This window comes from Egretta garzetta, unplaced genomic scaffold, assembly GCF_000687185.1.
Source record: "Egretta garzetta isolate BGI_Z169 unplaced genomic scaffold, ASM68718v1 scaffold160, whole genome shotgun sequence".
Classification (NCBI taxonomy): domain Eukaryota; kingdom Metazoa; phylum Chordata; class Aves; order Pelecaniformes; family Ardeidae; genus Egretta; species Egretta garzetta.
In genome coordinates this window covers 799,779-817,046 of record NW_009258378.1, presented here as the reverse complement: position 1 = coordinate 817,046, position 17,268 = coordinate 799,779, and the positions used below count along the sequence as shown (strand labels likewise).

The 17,268-nt window shown below is 38.5% G+C and overlaps 1 protein-coding gene across 1 annotated transcript in view; it reads right to left on the bottom strand.

Annotated features, from left to right (window-relative positions):
* The window catches only part of LAMA1 (laminin subunit alpha 1), a 90,080-nt gene that overhangs the window by 1,063 nt on the left and 71,749 nt on the right, over positions 1-17,268 (bottom strand). The window contains 18 exon segments of the mRNA XM_035895931.1: positions 775-997; positions 2,098-2,231; positions 2,833-2,986; positions 4,008-4,166; positions 6,457-6,646; positions 7,733-7,845; positions 8,979-9,141; positions 9,617-9,802; positions 10,316-10,467; positions 11,157-11,327; positions 11,534-11,648; positions 12,801-12,854; positions 12,856-12,931; positions 13,550-13,694; positions 14,832-14,982; positions 15,949-16,073; positions 16,616-16,766; positions 17,011-17,144. Of these exon segments, the coding sequence (XP_035751824.1) occupies positions 775-997; positions 2,098-2,231; positions 2,833-2,986; positions 4,008-4,166; positions 6,457-6,646; positions 7,733-7,845; positions 8,979-9,141; positions 9,617-9,802; positions 10,316-10,467; positions 11,157-11,327; positions 11,534-11,648; positions 12,801-12,854; positions 12,856-12,931; positions 13,550-13,694; positions 14,832-14,982; positions 15,949-16,073; positions 16,616-16,766; positions 17,011-17,144 (2,596 nt within the window).

Below are 17,268 nucleotides of genomic sequence, written 5' to 3'. Positions count from 1 at the left end.
TCTATGAAGCTTACTCACTCTCAGTACTGATACGTTCATTAAAAAGCATGCCTGCAAAAAGGCCAAACTCACAATGTTTGAAATTCAATCCTCTTAATGAATACATTGTCTTGGCTCAAATTATCAACTAATGAGTTGCACAACTTAATTGAAAAGTAATTCAATTATGTATTTTTGGTGTAATTATCTTTTTATATTACCATTGTAGTACGATTGACAGACTTCAGAAGGAAATTTGTACAGAACAAGGGAAATATATGTTCATCTGCAGCAGCTTGAATTCTGCCCGCACAGCCCCTGACACGAAACATTAGCAAAAATAAAGCGGAGAAGAGCACTGTAGAAACCTTTCTTAGATGAATGTGAAGGAAAGCCTTAATATGAATTTGACTGCAAGAGTCAACCACACCTCAGCATACACAGGCAGGGACGTTGTGAAGTCTGAGACAGACTGTGAAAGACAAACCATGCGGAAGAAATCTTTCTCAGAAACTAAGGAGCAGGTTTGTGTAGGAAAGTGATATGAGTTCAGTTGGTCTTGCCAACACCCTGAACAGCTAAATGCAGTCCTCCACAAAGACAGTATACACAAATACTAATATGCTGTGATGTCAGTGACAATGTGGAAAATGGTAACTATGATTTATAAGTCAATCATGAGCTTCATGAACCACAGAGAGTGAGGGGGAGAGAGAGCGCATGTGTTAAGTCATTCTTATGAGAGAGCATGAGAGCAGGAGGGAGAGAAGGGAAGAGAAATATTATTGTACCTACCAGGATAGCCTCCAACATAAATGGGATTGTTCGTATCTGCAGATGTTGACTGGATGTAGGGATTATCAGTTTGAACCAAATTCCCATCAATTATCAGTGAAATGCGATGTTTGCTTTTGTTTGCTTGAAGCTTGTGCCATTTTCCATCACACAAACTATTTGTGCCTCTCGGTTCGTAGGTAGCTGTTATTCTGCCAGCTCCATTGTTGACATGGAATAAAACCTGTATAAACAGCCAGATGCCAATGAAGATATAAAGTAAGAATACATGAACTAATTTGCCTAGATAAAAGCACAATCATGCTGGTGCAGAGATTTCCATTGTAATAAATGTTTGGTAATTATGCAAAGCTAATGTTTACTTTGATGGATAGAGCGTGTCCTTATTGAATTGTATTTAAAAATCTAAAAGACTTAGATCTATGCATACAATGGTCCGTTGGGTTAGCTTGGTATATTTCACTTAGGATTTCAACGTTTCTTGCAAATATAAATCAAGTCATTTTCTGACAGAAGCGGAGACTTCCGCTTCACAGAAGCGGATCTGAAAGAAGATCCACTGTATCTAACTGAAGAGAAAGAGAATGGACTGAAAGCACTTGTCGTTGCCAATACATTTATTGATTTATTTCATGTATTTATTTTTCAAAGCAATAGACATTTCCTCAACTCTATGGTGAGGATCAATATGTAAATATTAACTCAGAAAGTACATTCCACAGAAACAGTGATATTTCACACTGTCTCTAGCTAGGAAGTTTTGAATAAAAAATGAGCTATTTCTGAGAAAAGGAAATACTTAAGAGCAATCAAGTACGCATTTTTTATGCAGGAGATGAGTGGAGAAGTATGTATTGATTATTAAAAGGCTTAGGGAGCATAATGGCCAGTAGAAGTAGAGAGTGAGTTAATTGCTCATGAATATTGAAGAAGAGATTACAGAACAGGGTGCTTTGTACAGGCAATAATATGTTTATCAAGGACAAGTGTAGCTCTTTGGCAGAAAAAGTATTAAGCTACAAGAAAGGTATTATTTTGTCTAACGTACAAGGCATGTAGTACAGGAGGTCACAGTGGCTGCAGACTAATACAAATGGCACTAATTGACTTCTGCTCATCTCACATTTTATCGTATGATGATGATAAGAAACCTTGAGACTGAAAGTCTGTCCCATACTAGTTCTCTGAGGATTTGGTTTGGGCGTTTTGCCTCCACCACATTTCACTGGTGTCTGTTTAGTGCTACCCAACAGTTCTAGCCTCCCAGTTTTCAGCAAGCAAGCAAGCACTGTGAAATGAGTGTGCCAGCACAGGGCAGCCTACCTTGCCATTAACAATCTCCAGTCCAATGGCATCAACCTTAGCACTGCTGACCCCGAGGAGAACACCATGCACCGCTGTCGTACGGAACTCCAGTGTGATGTTCACATCGGACCGGACTTTGTAACCTTCTCTGACTGAAAAGAAGTTATAAGCTTCTAACAGAAGCAGTAGAAAGTAGAATACATACACTGTCATTAAAAGGCCTAAAAAGCTTGTTAATTACTTTGCTGGGATATGACCTGGCAGAACCTCTAGAAAATAAGTTTTCCAAAGTCATAATTCACATTTTATACTGGAAAAGATAAAATCCCAAATACATTTTCTTTCATTCATTTAGATTTAATACACTCTAACTCATTTGTAAGAAACAGTAAAGAGCACAAATGTAATCCTTCACATTACTTCACAAGTCCCCTACATCTTTTGTCCCCATACCCCTTCAATAGACCTTAACTTAACATAATGAACATGGATATTAGCTGAAGAAAGAGGTAGTTCGTTTCTTTCCCAGTGCTAGATTCATTATCTCTTTCCTTTGTGCAAGATAGCCCTTTGCAGAAATGGCCACTTTTGAACGTATGGAGTAAAGGGACTCCGTTAGAAATACACATGCAAGGCATGCACCCTTTGTGTGAGGAGTCAATTAATTGCACACAGTTCCAGCAAGACCTAATAAGAGTACTTTTTCATTAACATTAATTCAGTAAGGTACTGCTTTCATTTAATGACACTTACCAAGAGCAGCAAAGCCACTCCCATCAAAGAAGGTACCGTCCTGCACTGTTACATAGCATTTATTCACAGCAAAGATGGAGACAGGGCTCTCGTTGTCCAGTTGTTTGCTATTAATTGTCATATTGCCAATACAGGCAGGAATACTGTGAGTCACCTAAGCATAATGAAATAGAAGCGTTAATGTGTAATCCATACTGCTGCGATGCTCTCTTAGTGATTCATCTGATGTTATTGTAAATAAAAAATTCTCTGAACAAAACACAGCAGGATCTAAAATATTTACGTAATTACATTTCTATTATTACGTATACTTATATAAGGTTACAAACTTACATAATGTCTTAGAGTCAAAATAAATATTGTTTAGAAACACAGTATACATTCTCTGTAATATGTAGAAAGAATTGTATTTGCTTATGGGCAGGGATACGCCCAACAGCTAACGACATTCCAAACATGCTTCAGCAAATTAGCAAGTAAGTTAAGATTTTGTACAACATTTTGCAAGTATAGATCACCAGAGTTCTAGCCAGCAAAAAGGTTCATTAGAGATTCTCACTATTACTATTTTCAGTACTTGCAGGTTCAAAGTATTAAACTATTTGCTAGCCCCATTATCCAATTAAAATGCATGGGTGAATAAAGTATGCCCAGCAATTGAGAAACGTTGTTACCATCACCGGATGATAATGGGCTACACAAGGAGGATGGTGACAAAAAGCTACCCTATAAAAGCATGTACAAAAAGTATGTTTTAATCTCAGACAGCTAAACCCAGCCTTTTAGAGATATTTAAGGCACTTAATTCCTGTTTGAATGCAATAGGACTTAGGTTCCAAAACGTCTGAGGTTCTAGGTCCTATTTTTATCTTATACTATGAAACACAGGATTTATCTTTATCCATTTTTAACAGAGAGAGATTGATAGAAGAAAAAAAAAAATCTATTAAGGGCTATTGCTAAAACACAAGGATACAATCTTTAGCTACAGTCGCTAAGCCTGAATTGGGAAGGTTTATCTGGGAAAGGGTCATTAATTTCTTTGTTCTTTCTTTCCCCAAGTACTTTTTTGCTCCTGTCAGAGACAGGGTACCGAATTAGATGGGTTTGATGCAGTATACTCATTCTAGTATTGCAAAATGTCAGAGACACCCCACCACCCCAAACCTTCTTACATTCCCAAGATTCTTCGGCACGTAGTCTAAGGGGAGTCCTCCCACGTAGAGCTTCCCCTCCACATCCAAAGTACTACCATCTCCCAGAGCACTGACTGCTACCAATTCCTGTCCGTCCACAATGATTATACCTTTTCTTTTAACATATTCTGTCTTTATCTGGAAAAAAATGAGAGAATGCAAACATGAATCAGTAAGCTGAATCAGTCACCTAGTCATCGTTTGCCGCAGAAGCAAACAAGACATTTTTTTAGTGGTTAGATTGCTTTGACATACTGTACTGAGGCATCCTCTTGAAATTCTTTTGTGAGACTGAGGCCATTTCAGAATGCAACTGAGCAGCTAAACCACCTCCTTGCCTCCCCAAGGGCTCACAATGATTGCATGTTGCCCTGCATAAGTTTTTCAGTGTCTTAACAATCATTATGTAAAACAACTGGTTTATTGCCTTAGGATATGAGTACACCACTAAGTTAGTAGGGCCAGCTGCGTTAGGACAAGGGGTAATGGTTTTAAACTAAATCGGGGTAGGTTTAGGCTAGATATAAGGAAAAAATTCTTTACAATGAGGGTGGTAAACCACTGGAACAGGTTGCCCAGAGAGGTAGTGGAGGCCCCATCCCTGGAAACATTCAAGGCCAGGTTGGATGGGGCTCTGAGCAACCTGATCTAGTTGGCGGTGTCCCTGCTGACTGCAGGGGGGTTGGACTCGATGACCTCTAGTGGTCCCTTCCAACCCAAAACATTCTATGATTCTATGATTCTATGATATGAGTACACCACTAAGTTTGAAGAGGGGAGTACTGTGCTGGTCGTCTGCAATTATTGTGCTACCCACCAGCTGAGCCATCTTAGCCCGCTGAAGTGCACACTCCTACGCTGTAATTTTATGACGGGCAATGCTGAATTTGCTATGACCAAAACCGCTTTCCAGTTGTGTCCATCTTGTTCATTCATGACCCTATGCCTTCTTTGCACTAAAGCAATTACTCACATGTAGATGAGGGACTTTATTTGAAGTCCACTAGCCATTTATTTTTCCTTGGTTACTTTTAGCCCCACTCAGAATCCCGACCAGGTTCAACACGAGGTTTCATGAACATTTGGGTTGGTAAGGGATTAAAGTGGTACAGCAGGGCGATACGAGCAGATGGCAGAGAATGGAAAGAAGTGCTTCTTTCAGCAGCAATGCGTATTAGCTTAAATTGGTTGTAGAGCTACTGCAGTAATCACCCTCAGCTGTGGTGTGACTCAGCCTTAATCTCCAAAAAAAGTTCAAGCTCATGTTTTTATGTCCTGGGTAGTAAAGGTAGGTCAGCTCTTATAGGGAATCTGTTCATCTCTTTAGAAATGGATAGTGCAGGCATGAGTTTTACATGAGTATATTTAATTTTAAACAAGAAGCTGTAAATCCTGGAGTGTTCTTCCTTTCAGGGTAGGCAGCAGAGCTTAACACACTCTGACAGAAATTTGTATTTGCTTTCTTTATGTTAGTTTTTGCTGGGTTTTCTTCTGCTGATTATATATGAAAAGCAAAAATAACACTCTGCTGATTCCCAAGGCACCTAGGAGATGTGGCAGCTTTGTGTCATCAATCACTTTGTCTCACAGAAGCCACTCGCTGGAGTTAAAGCTTCACATATCGACAAGGGAAGGGAAGCTTAGCAGGACAATTATTGTCATCTTCACCTGCCTTAAGGAAAAGTAACATGGTCAGAGTTGCTTTTAAAACTCATGCAGACATCACAGTCATTTCTCACAAAGAAAGCCAGAGTCAGCTGCAGGTGGGTTACTCAGAGGAACTGGGCCAATAAAGGCAGACACAGAGTCTTTGTACAGAAGGCCCTGAATGCTATGTGATACCTGAAAGCTATAGCCATAATTTCTCCTCAAACTCCTCATGCCAAATCCTCCCCCTGCAGCCTTCATTCATTCCAGATGTCTACCTTTCTCACGTTGCATCAACCAAGGAAAGAGCAGCACTTCCCTGTTAGCACTAACTGCTATGACATGCTCAGGTATCAAGCGGTAAGTGGGAGAAAGGAAAAATTGTGCACCCACAAATCTCTTTCACCCTGTCACACACTCAGTTGCAGATCTTTGGTAACATAGTGCATGGAAAGCCCTCTGTGGAAAAAGTCATAATTTCTAGAACCCTCTTGTTGGGTTCTTCGCTGCTGAAGACGACCATTATTACACAGTTGGTGAACTACTTTATTTCTAATAATCTGAGATACTTGACAGTAGCTGGATTCTGGAATTTATACAAAATTAATGAGAATTTTAAAAGGAAATAATCATACTCAAACACAAGTTATCTGAACAGTTTGACAACTGGGTTAAAACCTGTTTGCCTTTGCAACACAAAGTGTACAGGAAAGGCAGGGAAAAACCATCCCAGTTAACCCCTGGGAAAAGAAAATGGAGTACAAGATTGGTGACTACCTACCGTATGCCATTTTCCATCACTGATAACAGCAGGGTGAAAAGCTACTGCTTTTCCTTTGCCCAGATCAAATGAGAAATAGAGCTGTCCCCCATAAAGCTGTAGGGCTGCATAATCAACCTGGTTCTGGTGAGCCATGTAGTAAATCAGGCCACTGGAGGCAAAGGTTCTGAGATTCAGCTGGACAGAAAGTCTAGATGATAAAAATTCAGTGTTACTAAAGATGTTTCTTCTGCATTGATAAAAAGCTTTTCTGGAGGCAGAGAACAGCCTCAACCAATTTATTATTATGAAAGGAAATTTGTTATTACAAAGGCTAGAAAAGCAGAATTTGCATTGATTCTAAGAAAGCATGACCTATAATGTATTTCATAATAGAAATCAGTGCTGAACCTGTCAGAGACAGAAAAAGTGCTTGTCACAGTGAGCTGAGCTTTAAGAGGGATACGCTCAGCCATTTGCCACTGCAGGCCTGCCTATTGCCCCAAGAAAGGAAAGAATTCCAGGATAATGTGATGGCATCCACTGTTATCAGCCAGGCTTGCTAGGATATAATGGGCAGACTGAGAAGAGAGGGAGGCTTAAAAGGTAGAGCAGCTGATTAAGCCATTTATTATGAAGGCACTAGGTTCAGACTACATAGCACCAATCCTCTGCAATGTCCTTATGTTCAATAGTTACAACAGAAGGGTTAGGAGCAAAAAAGGCTCTTTTCTCAATGCCTGCAGAGGCTTTCTGAGTTGAAAGAAGCATATGCAAGTGGCTTGCAGGCTGTGTTTTGGGGACCTTGTTGGGAGCCTCTCAAACAAATAAGAGTGCCAGAGAGGCTATCACATGTTAAGTCTCAACAGAATGATTCTTCTCCTTCAGTGACTGGGGAGTTAAGCAGACATGGAAGGCACAATTGCAGAAAATCCAGAGGAGAGGGCGAGATGCTACCTGCATCAGTCAACGGAGCAGGGACCAGCTGAGCTCTGTACATGGAAATCAGAAATCAAAATACTTATAGAAGGTACAGTGCGGCTCTTAAGTCTGAGGGGAAATAAATGCAGAGCTCTGACCATGAGCTAAACTCATGACCAGAAACCTGGGAAAGACACATTAATTACATTGCAGTGGTCAAGATACCTTCTTCCATGAGGAACCTGCAGAAACCTGAAGTGAGGGCCACGTTCAAAGCTGATAATGCAGCGATCATTCATGAAAACCATCACTGTGCTTCCTGTAGCTCAGTACAAGACAACACACTGCGTGCATGTGTGATTCAGGATATACTCACTTCTTCCTGACAGTAGACTGATTGAAGAGCAGCGTCAAGTGGCTGCCTTTGGCAAGTCCAAACTGATGGGCGCCTTGAACATGATCGGGTAGCTCATCTTTCACACAAACTACCTGTTAACGAAAGGACTTTATTAAGAATAGTATCAGGTGCTGACCAGCAAGTGCTGAATGGCAATGTACCAATGCAGAACTTTGTAAGGAGCAAAACTGAGCCACATAACCACAAAGTATACAGCAACATCAGTTAGTTAAACTCCCAATCACTCTAAACTCCCAATCATTCTTTAGGCTCAAAAAGAACTAGTTCTAATGATTAAGCTATCTCTCATAGATAGCTCTGGTCTTTTCTACTGAGAAATGTTGTCATTTGAGAAGTATTCATTCCCCCTTTTTCTTAACTGATAGCCCTTTTGATAACAAATGCTGGAAGACAGACTACAATTTCAGCGTGAAAGTCTTACGGACTTGGTAGCAATATTTTCTCATCTAGTGAGGATGCACAGTTTTGTTATGATTTGGGGGATGGAGAGCTGAGTAACAGAGTATGAGCCTAAGCTATACTTTAGCTCTAAGAAGGACAGCTTATTTCTTTTTATAGCCACAGTTGTATGAAACATACAAAATCCTGCTTTCTGTTGCCACAGAAAAATTATTTCAGGATGCTTTGGAAACACTTCATTATAAAGATGTGCAGCTGCAGAAGGAGAGAAGTGATGCTGCCTTCTCTCTTGGGAACAGGGACTGTGTGAGAGGAAACAGGTGCCGTGCAAGCTGCATTCAGACACTGTGTGTCTCTGGAATGGTTTGTGCCTCCTCTTTGACACAGAGCAGAGACTGTATGTGTGTGACCAGGAAAGTGTGAATGCTGAATTGCACAGCTAATGCAAATCTCAGCACAGAGCCACTTTGGCAGGAACACACTAAAGATAATAGTTACTGTCAAGTCCTTCTGTTGGGAGATTATCACTCCACTTTTTCTTTTCTTTTTTAGTGTTTGTGCCTGAACAATGATGAACCTAACTACATTTCCTTTCCAAAAGGCCAATAGGCTGCTACCAAGGTTTATATCACAGTTTTTCTATTAGAAATAATAATTTCAAATCCACATTAATTGAATCATTCCATACCATACAAGAAGCAAATGCACACAGTCCATACTTTGAAAATTCTCCATAAAGCTAAAGTGCATCTTGCTGTTGAACACTTTCCTAGAAGAGGCAATAGAGCTTTGCTGTAATACATACTTTTTGTGTTTCTGTAAGAGGCCTCAGGGGAACTGGTAAAGCCTGAAGTTCAGGTTGAATCTCAATGCCTTCTGCCTGTGTGGCTGGTTTAGGCTTCTCTGACAAAAAGCAGCTGTCCATATCCACATGCTCATACTTCATGGAAGTGGTGAAATACAAAAGCCTGTGTTTTAAAAAAAAAACCCACATTTTAAGAGGTGAAAATCCAAATCCCTACATTTCCCAAGCACAGGGAGAGTATTTTACAGGGTCTTTCACTAGTAATAGAAGAAAGGGAAAAGAAGGGGCATGCTGGGACAAAAAGATTGAGAAGTGGCAAATAATATTTCCACAGAACAATATTAATAGAAAATATTCTTGAAAAAGCATTCTGTTTGTGAATGCAGATGAAACTACAGCAGAGAAAGCTGCATTTTGTGCAGCTTTTCTATACACATTAAAGACATTTTTGATGGTATTTGGAAATGTAGCTGGTAATATCCATTTTCTGCCTGTTGTAACACCCAGATCATCAGTATCATGCTTGCCTTATGTTAAAAACCAGACAAATGGACAATGTCATGAAAGACATTACAAACTACAATTCATAATTACTATAGACAGTTTTCCAAAACAGGGCAGTTACACCTCTGACTTACTCCTTATTGAAAATAAGATTGCTGATACAGCCATGAAAGGAGCCAGGCATTTTTAGCCCTAAGATGCCCTCTCCTGCTGGAATGCCACCAGCATAGAAATTGGAAATATTCATGGGGCTCATTTCTGCTGATGAACCAAGCCTCAGTTCTGCAGGATTACTTTCATCCACCTGTACAGTTATGATCCTGAAAAAGATAAAGTAGGGAAAACATTTAAGAAGGGCCATAGACATTCATTTTCAAATGAAAAGCATTCCTTTCAGCCTCAAAAACGTGCTGTTCAAAGAAATAAAGATTCCATCACTTTGATAATCCTTTCCAGGTCCTAAAACTAGAAGACCTTCTTCTTTAGATAATTTTTAACATGCAGTTTTGCCAAATACCTTTCTCAATTATTTTGATAGGAATTTCTCCAAATTATTTTGATAGCTGTATTTTTTTTCTAATACTACTCAGTATACTTTACTCAAGTGGCCCAAGCTGTCTAGAGATTTTGAGAGCTTTTAACTACAGCTTCATCAGTGGCTGTATGCTGTATACAATTACCATGTAAATCAGAACACCTCCGTTAACAGCAGAAAAACACAGCCCTGATTATTCCACCTAATGAGTTAGCAAAGGCAGTTCCTTAGAGAGTGCAGTGAACTGACAACAGCATACAATAATTAAACAGGTAGTACTGTTTGCAGTCACATGTACCTCTTATTCCGGATTAGGATGACAGAATGTTCTTGTCCATCACTGTATGTTCCATTAGCAGACCGAAGAATTACTTTTCTAGTACTTGCTCTATCTCCAGCATTAACATGCACTGCAAGATGACCATCAATCAGCATGATAGAGAAGAAGGGCTGTGGATTTAATCAGAAGATTTATTTTTAACTATAACTCAATTTCCTGTCACTTATTCAGTGTTCAAATAGCACATACATTGTAAAAATTTACCTCCAACTTTGTTGTAAACAAACTTTTTAATGAAACTCAAAGACTTGTAGGCATGTATCGGTACCTCTCAGAGTGCAAAGCCTTCTAACAGAAAACATGAAAGCTGGAAATTGCTCTGGTCATGATTAAAAATCCAGGTTAAAATGCGGGATTTTTTTTATATCACAGCCCCCCCCACACTCCTCCCTTAGAGGAAGGGAATAAGAATTCCTGCTAAGACTTTGTCCTTGGATTCCAGGAGCTCCAAACCAGTCCACCAGATAGGAGATAGCTGTTCATTTCAAATCCTTCAGTAATTACTTCTGACTAACATAAGTGGAAATTAATACTCTGGGTGCATTTCATGTGCAGTTTTCCTTCTTGTTGCAAAAGCATTCTGGGTCCTTGTAACTGTAATAGGTCTCTGCTAACTGATCCTTCACCTCTCCCCTGCTGCAATGAGTATCCTCTGTTCCCCAGCTATTTAGGCCTTCCTAAGCCAAATAAATTTTTTCTTTCTCATTCTTTGCAAGTTACAGTCGAAAAACCTGGCTTGATATACAAAATAAAAATGGCAAAAGCAAACCCCCCAAAAATCTTTGTTTTCAGTACTTGCCAAATGTGCTTGTCTACGCCGTCGCTTTTCCAGTCCCCTGCTGAGTCCGGCAAGGATGATGCCACTGCTGTTCTTTGTAGCAAAAGTTGCCATCAGTTCTGATTCTGGGCTTAAGGACTTAGGTACCAACTCAATATATCCATTGTTCAAGATGTTCACACTACGAATAGGCTATTTTATGAGGAAGAGAAGTAATTATTGACTTTGTCCCTACATAGTGCCCAGTAAGAAAAAAAAAAAATAATTCAAGTATAGATTAGATTATTTTAGGATTTTTCAAGATAAACCCATTTCAACTAACTATTCTTTCACAGACGTTACTATTCATTTTTTCAATAACAATAAAGATCAGGTGACAAAACCTAAAAGTCGCCTACCTCCAATGCACAGCCTTTTCTTACTCCATATGAATTTCTAAGCAAGTCAAAGGTTGAACGGGATATTTCCAGATTCTTGATGCATCCAACATACATTCTACTATGAAGACCTTTCCTGAAACACAAAACAAGGCTTTTTTCTAAGGAATGGTGTTTGGAATCTCCTAGGAGAAAATATTAAGTTCTTTTAAAGCAGAGAGAGAGAGACCTGTTTTAAAGAATGCGGTCAGCCCAGTGTAATTCAGGTTTTACTCTTAGCAAATATTAATTCTGATCTTAAAAAGAGTCAGATAACGTTGTCCCCAAGTGGAAACATACAAATGTGTAGTGCTGTGTTGCCAGGCCAGGTCATTTTACAAAACTTTAAGGTGTATCTTCAGCTGAAATGTAATGTCTTTTGTGGGGGAGGGTAACTGTAGCTCTCTACTACCTAGCAATTCTTTTTAATTTCTTAAGTCTGGAGGATGCCTAATTTGGTTCCAGATATAAGTCAGAAATCTAAGGCTGTCCTGCCATAATCCCTTACAGGCTGCAATGCCAGCTAAGATTAATAAATCTGCACTTCTGCAGTAACTGCGTAGAGACCAATATTGTCCTGGAATTTACCTTACCTTATTGTCCAAGAGCATGCAGACAGTTTAATTAGATTTTCTTTTGCTATGCTTATCCTTTCAACGTGAAGCCACTGGAAGAAATGTGACTTTACAAGTTCAGCAAGGATGTGCAATACAAGAATTATAAACTAGAGATGTGCCATAAAAATATACATTTGTAATGTTTTTTCTTGATCTGTTCACAACTGTTTCTCGTCTGTTCCAAGTTTCAAAACTGAATTACAAGAATTCCTTTCTGAAGTAGAACTTTTATCCTGAAGCACAGTTTTGCCCATAAATGCCAGCTGGAAAACACAAGGCTCACACAGGTAGAGATCAAAGGAGCATCGTTCCAGGCAGCAGTGCTGAATGCTTGCCGCAGTCTTACACAAAGAGTAGGTGGCTGCCATGGCAGCTGCTTTTGTGGAAATCACCCACAGACAGGAAAAACAGAAGCTTGTCTCTGATCTGAACTGCAGTGTCAGATCTACGAGTGAACAGCACCATATCAAAGTTTGAAGGCAAAGGAGAGATAAATCTGTGGTATACATGGCCGTAAGCAAGACCTCAGACTTCACCGATTTTCACTAATTTCAGAGGAGATAGCAGAGTTTGTTGAAGTCTTTTCCTCTACTTACAATAGTCTTAGTAGGAAGAGTGAGAGGACATTTTACCTCACAGTCCTTGATCTTGGCAGCCCACCAATGAAGATTGGGTACTTATTTTTTTGAGGCAACCCCAGCAGCTTCTCCTTGCTTGGTTTCTTTATAATTAAGGTTATATGCATCCATTACTGCCAAAATTCCTGCAAAGAAAAGAGAGTAAAGATCTGGAGAAGGACACGAATACATATTCTTCTATTTTGGCAATCTTGTCTCTAATAAAGGAAAATTTATTCATTAACTCAAACATGTATGGACAAATCTTATTTTCAGAATGAGTGATTTATTGTATTTCCAGTTATTCTGTTAATCATCTCGTTCATTATTCTCTGACAAAACCAAATCTGGGGAAGTCTACAGGAAAATACATATATCTGTTATAGTTAGCAACATGTATTATATGTAATGCATTACTTCCAAAACTTAGGCCCCAAATACTGTTGTACTAGGTACTATTAAAACGCAAACCAGAAAACATGATCCCTGATATACAGACTTGGAAAAAGATCTTTCACTCTTTAAAGACTATTGATATGTTTTTGTCTGGCAGCTTCTCCACTACCTGCTCTTTATAAGATGTGCCAAACCAAGCAGAAGACTTACACTGCTATCCTTCTAAAAGCAAAGTAACACAGGTGTGGCTGCTAAAGAACCTGCACTGGAAGTAACCAAATTTGGTTGCAGTGATGTTTCCTGTGGCTATCTTAGGTATCTGTATTTGTAAATGGGCAGACACCTGTTTTTTTCAGTTTGTAGCTTACCTTGTTTCTTGTTCCGACTGAAAGAAATTTTATACCATGTCCCATTGTTGTAACGATTTTCTGTTGTAAGAGCAAGAGGTCCTGAACCTAGATCAACAGTCAGTCTCACTTTGCCATCAACAAGCTCAAGGGACAAGAAATCTCTCTGGGAGGAAAAAAACCCAAAGAAAACCCAAACAAACAACAGATTAAATTCCTGGAAATAAAATCTTCAAAACGAACGTATCCTTGGCAGGCTTGGGCTACCATATGAAAAAGGTTTGGCAGCTCTTGTACCCAGACTATTTGTTAGGCCCAAGACACTTATCTTTGCTATGTTTAGGAAAATTAAGTTACATGTACCTCAGAAGGAATGTAATTTTGTTTCATTTTGTTGCTATTCTTACTTAAATGCATCATCAGGCTTGATTACTAAGCAAAGGAAGATTTAAACAATAAATATCACATTTGCTTTTTTTTGGATGAAGTTGAGAGTAATTTGATTTGACTGTTAGCATGCTAACGATCAACCACTACAGCGTTTTTCCTGCAAGAAGCAAAGAGCTGCTTTGCACAGTAAAAAAGACTTTCTGAATTGTATTAAAAGTGCCCCCTCTGCACTGTAAAACTTAAGTAAGTCAGATATCACTGTGCAATGTATTCAGGCAGTGAGCACATAACAAAGCAAATGAATAATGCAGTGACTCTGAAACAATCTGTATCTACACAAAGCTTTGTCCTTCAGGAAAAGAAAACCACCACCTAAGTACGAGGTAAACTGCATGACATGGTAATGAAGGTCTAGAGATGGGTCTAGGTTATATTGCTGTTGCAGGGAGTTTAATTTATTTCAGTTTACTGAATTCCCATCTTATGGATTTAATTCAATACACCTGTTCAATATTACATTGTCCTTCTGCAAGCTCAGTTCCAAAAGACTTTATATTCTGCAAAGGTTTCTCCAATTGAACAAAACTAGTTCGTTGTCCCTACCTTTTCTTTTTCTTGCCTTTACTTAAATAATCATTAATTTTAGTCTAGAATTAAAATAAGTTATGGAGAATTCTTTCCATTGCTTAATTTTGCCCTTAGTGCATGTGAATATTTGCTCTAAAGAGTTTTCTTTAGGGTTCCTGTCTCTACTCCTTTGGCTTATGATGTCAATCCCAGGTGAGAAACTAAACAAAGATAATAACTTGTTTTAATATACGTAAGCTGAAAAATAACAAAATAGAAAGCAAGAAACCATCAAGTGATCTAAATGTAGTTTTTGACAGCTTAAGAATCTCATCCATTTTCTTACTGTGCCATTTGAAGCCAGATACAGAAGCAGCCCATTAGGTGAAAAGGTACTGAAAAATATTATTATCTGAGTCACTGTTGAGCGGAGTGCCTTCTCCACAACTGAGTATCCACTGCCATCAAAATGGAATGAAGTGTCCTCATCCTGTGGGCTATGAAAGTAGAAAACAGAGTTAAAAATGTTAACTAAAGATTTGTGGTTTTCCAGTCATTTTTATATAAAATATAAGAAAAGTTAGATCAGTTGGTGCAGCCCCCAGGCAGTATGATTAGAAAGTGTGGAAAGAGATTTGAATCTTTGTGTTATGAATAGCTGAAGGATTCCAGCCAAATGACACTTTGATTACAGAATCTCACAATACATGATTTAGCCATGGGGAAGGATGTATACAAGATTATAAATGTTCTTCCCTGATGTATGAAAAAACCCCAATGATTTCTTACTGAAAAAAATAATTATTACAACACACACTCTCTTAAAACATGTCCTCCATTTATCAAAAATTTTTTTGCATAATTGCACTTACAATAGATTTTCTATTAGACCCTTTCCCTGCAATGTAATACTTGTACAAAATACCTCATACAATCAAGCAGCACCCTCTGCTGTTTGTACATGAAACATTCTGCAAAAGGGAATATGGTCAAACATATTTCTTTTCAATTCCTTAAACATCAAAATAGTAGAGTCTGCAATCCCATTTCACAATGATTACAAGAACGGTAGCAAGCTCAGTGGCTTGGTACGGATTTTTTTTGTAAGAGTGCTTTACACTGTTTCTTATCCTAGGAAAGAATAAATTTGTCTTTCTGGAAATTACTGGAAAGCAAATATTCCAAAATAGTTTGGTTCACTAGCAGTTCCTGCTTTCAATGCACAAAATACACCACAGCAATAGAACTCCTCTGAAAAAGTGATTAATAATTGATAAAATTCCATACAATTAAATTATTTGACACCACTGGCATATTCAAGTAAGTATGTTCAGAACCGTAAGTTAATGATCAATGAAACACTGCAATTAGTCTGAGTTCATTATTTTTAGCTAGCACAGAAATACATAACAGATGTAAATTACTCTAAATCAGTTGCAAAAAAAGAGAGCAAGACAAAATACCTTCCAAAACAGCCATTGCACTTGCCCTCTCTTTCCATGTAATTCCAAAGACCAATAGATTTGCCATTCAGAGATGCCTCTCCCATACACCCTTTAAAATGGGTCACCTTAACAGCAGGCGATTTCTATAAAACAAGAAATACTTCATGAATACAATTAATGTTAAGTACTCTGAAAATTATGCAGCCAAATTTTTGCTTAGTTGTTTTCCTTGAACTCTAACATTGTTAGATATAAATCATAATAAAAGAACAACATGTTTTAGCATAACTATTAACAATTATCATTTAAATCATAATAGATTAGTTTTGCAACAAGTAAAAAAGTAAAATAACTATGTCCTTGACCTACTTTCATGCCTCATAGCACGAATCACAATGACAAACTAGAAGAAGCCATGGAAGGCGGAAACAAAAAACAGATTCATTCTGTAATGTCTATGCATCATTCACGCAGGCACAGCCTGTCCTGGTTAACACTTCATGCAAAAGTTTCCAAGGAAAATTAACTTCAGGATACTAGAACATCCTTATAGCATTTTTGCTTTATGTTCAGAGTACCTGGCATTTCTTGATGAAGTAACAAATTCATGCAATTATTTCTAAGTCAAAAGCATATCTCAAACATGATAAAAACATTTTACAGAATGCCCATCTCAGAATTTAACCTTGATTTGCCCTCCAAGTCCTCCGATAAACATTAGGGTTGATTTGTTAACATCCAGTATGCTGGCTGTCCCTGGAGAGGCTGCAGATTTAGGAGAAGGCTTCTGATTGGAGGTCATTTCCTCTATGCTGAGTGTACCTGTTTTTCCAAACCTGCCAAGTACAAATACTAATAGATAGTTTTAGAAATCACCAGGCTTAATCAACATATGCAACTGACTTCTCTGTTTAAGGACAAGAAAAGTCTTGTCACTAGAAAACTCAGAAGATGGTTTGTGTTCCTCATGCCAAGTTCACTGACTAAGTGGCAGGACATTTCTACAATACAGCCATCTCACTACAAAATAATAATAATCAATTTTCCTATCCATGGAAATGCTATTTTCATTTTAATTACCTGGTTGCATGTATTCTGTGCCATTTGTTGTTGTCAATTTGAAAATCGGGGTATTCCACTCTTGCTGATCCAGAGCCCAAATCCCAAAGGAGAGCTACCTTACCACGTCGCATCTCCACTGCAAGGAAATCTGCCTGAAAAACAGCAGGGCTTATTCTAATACATGGCATCGAACATGTAGTTTCTGTTTTGTGTATTTTAACACGTAACATTGAGAAAGTCTTTCCAAATTCATGTCCCTACATCCCATATTACAGG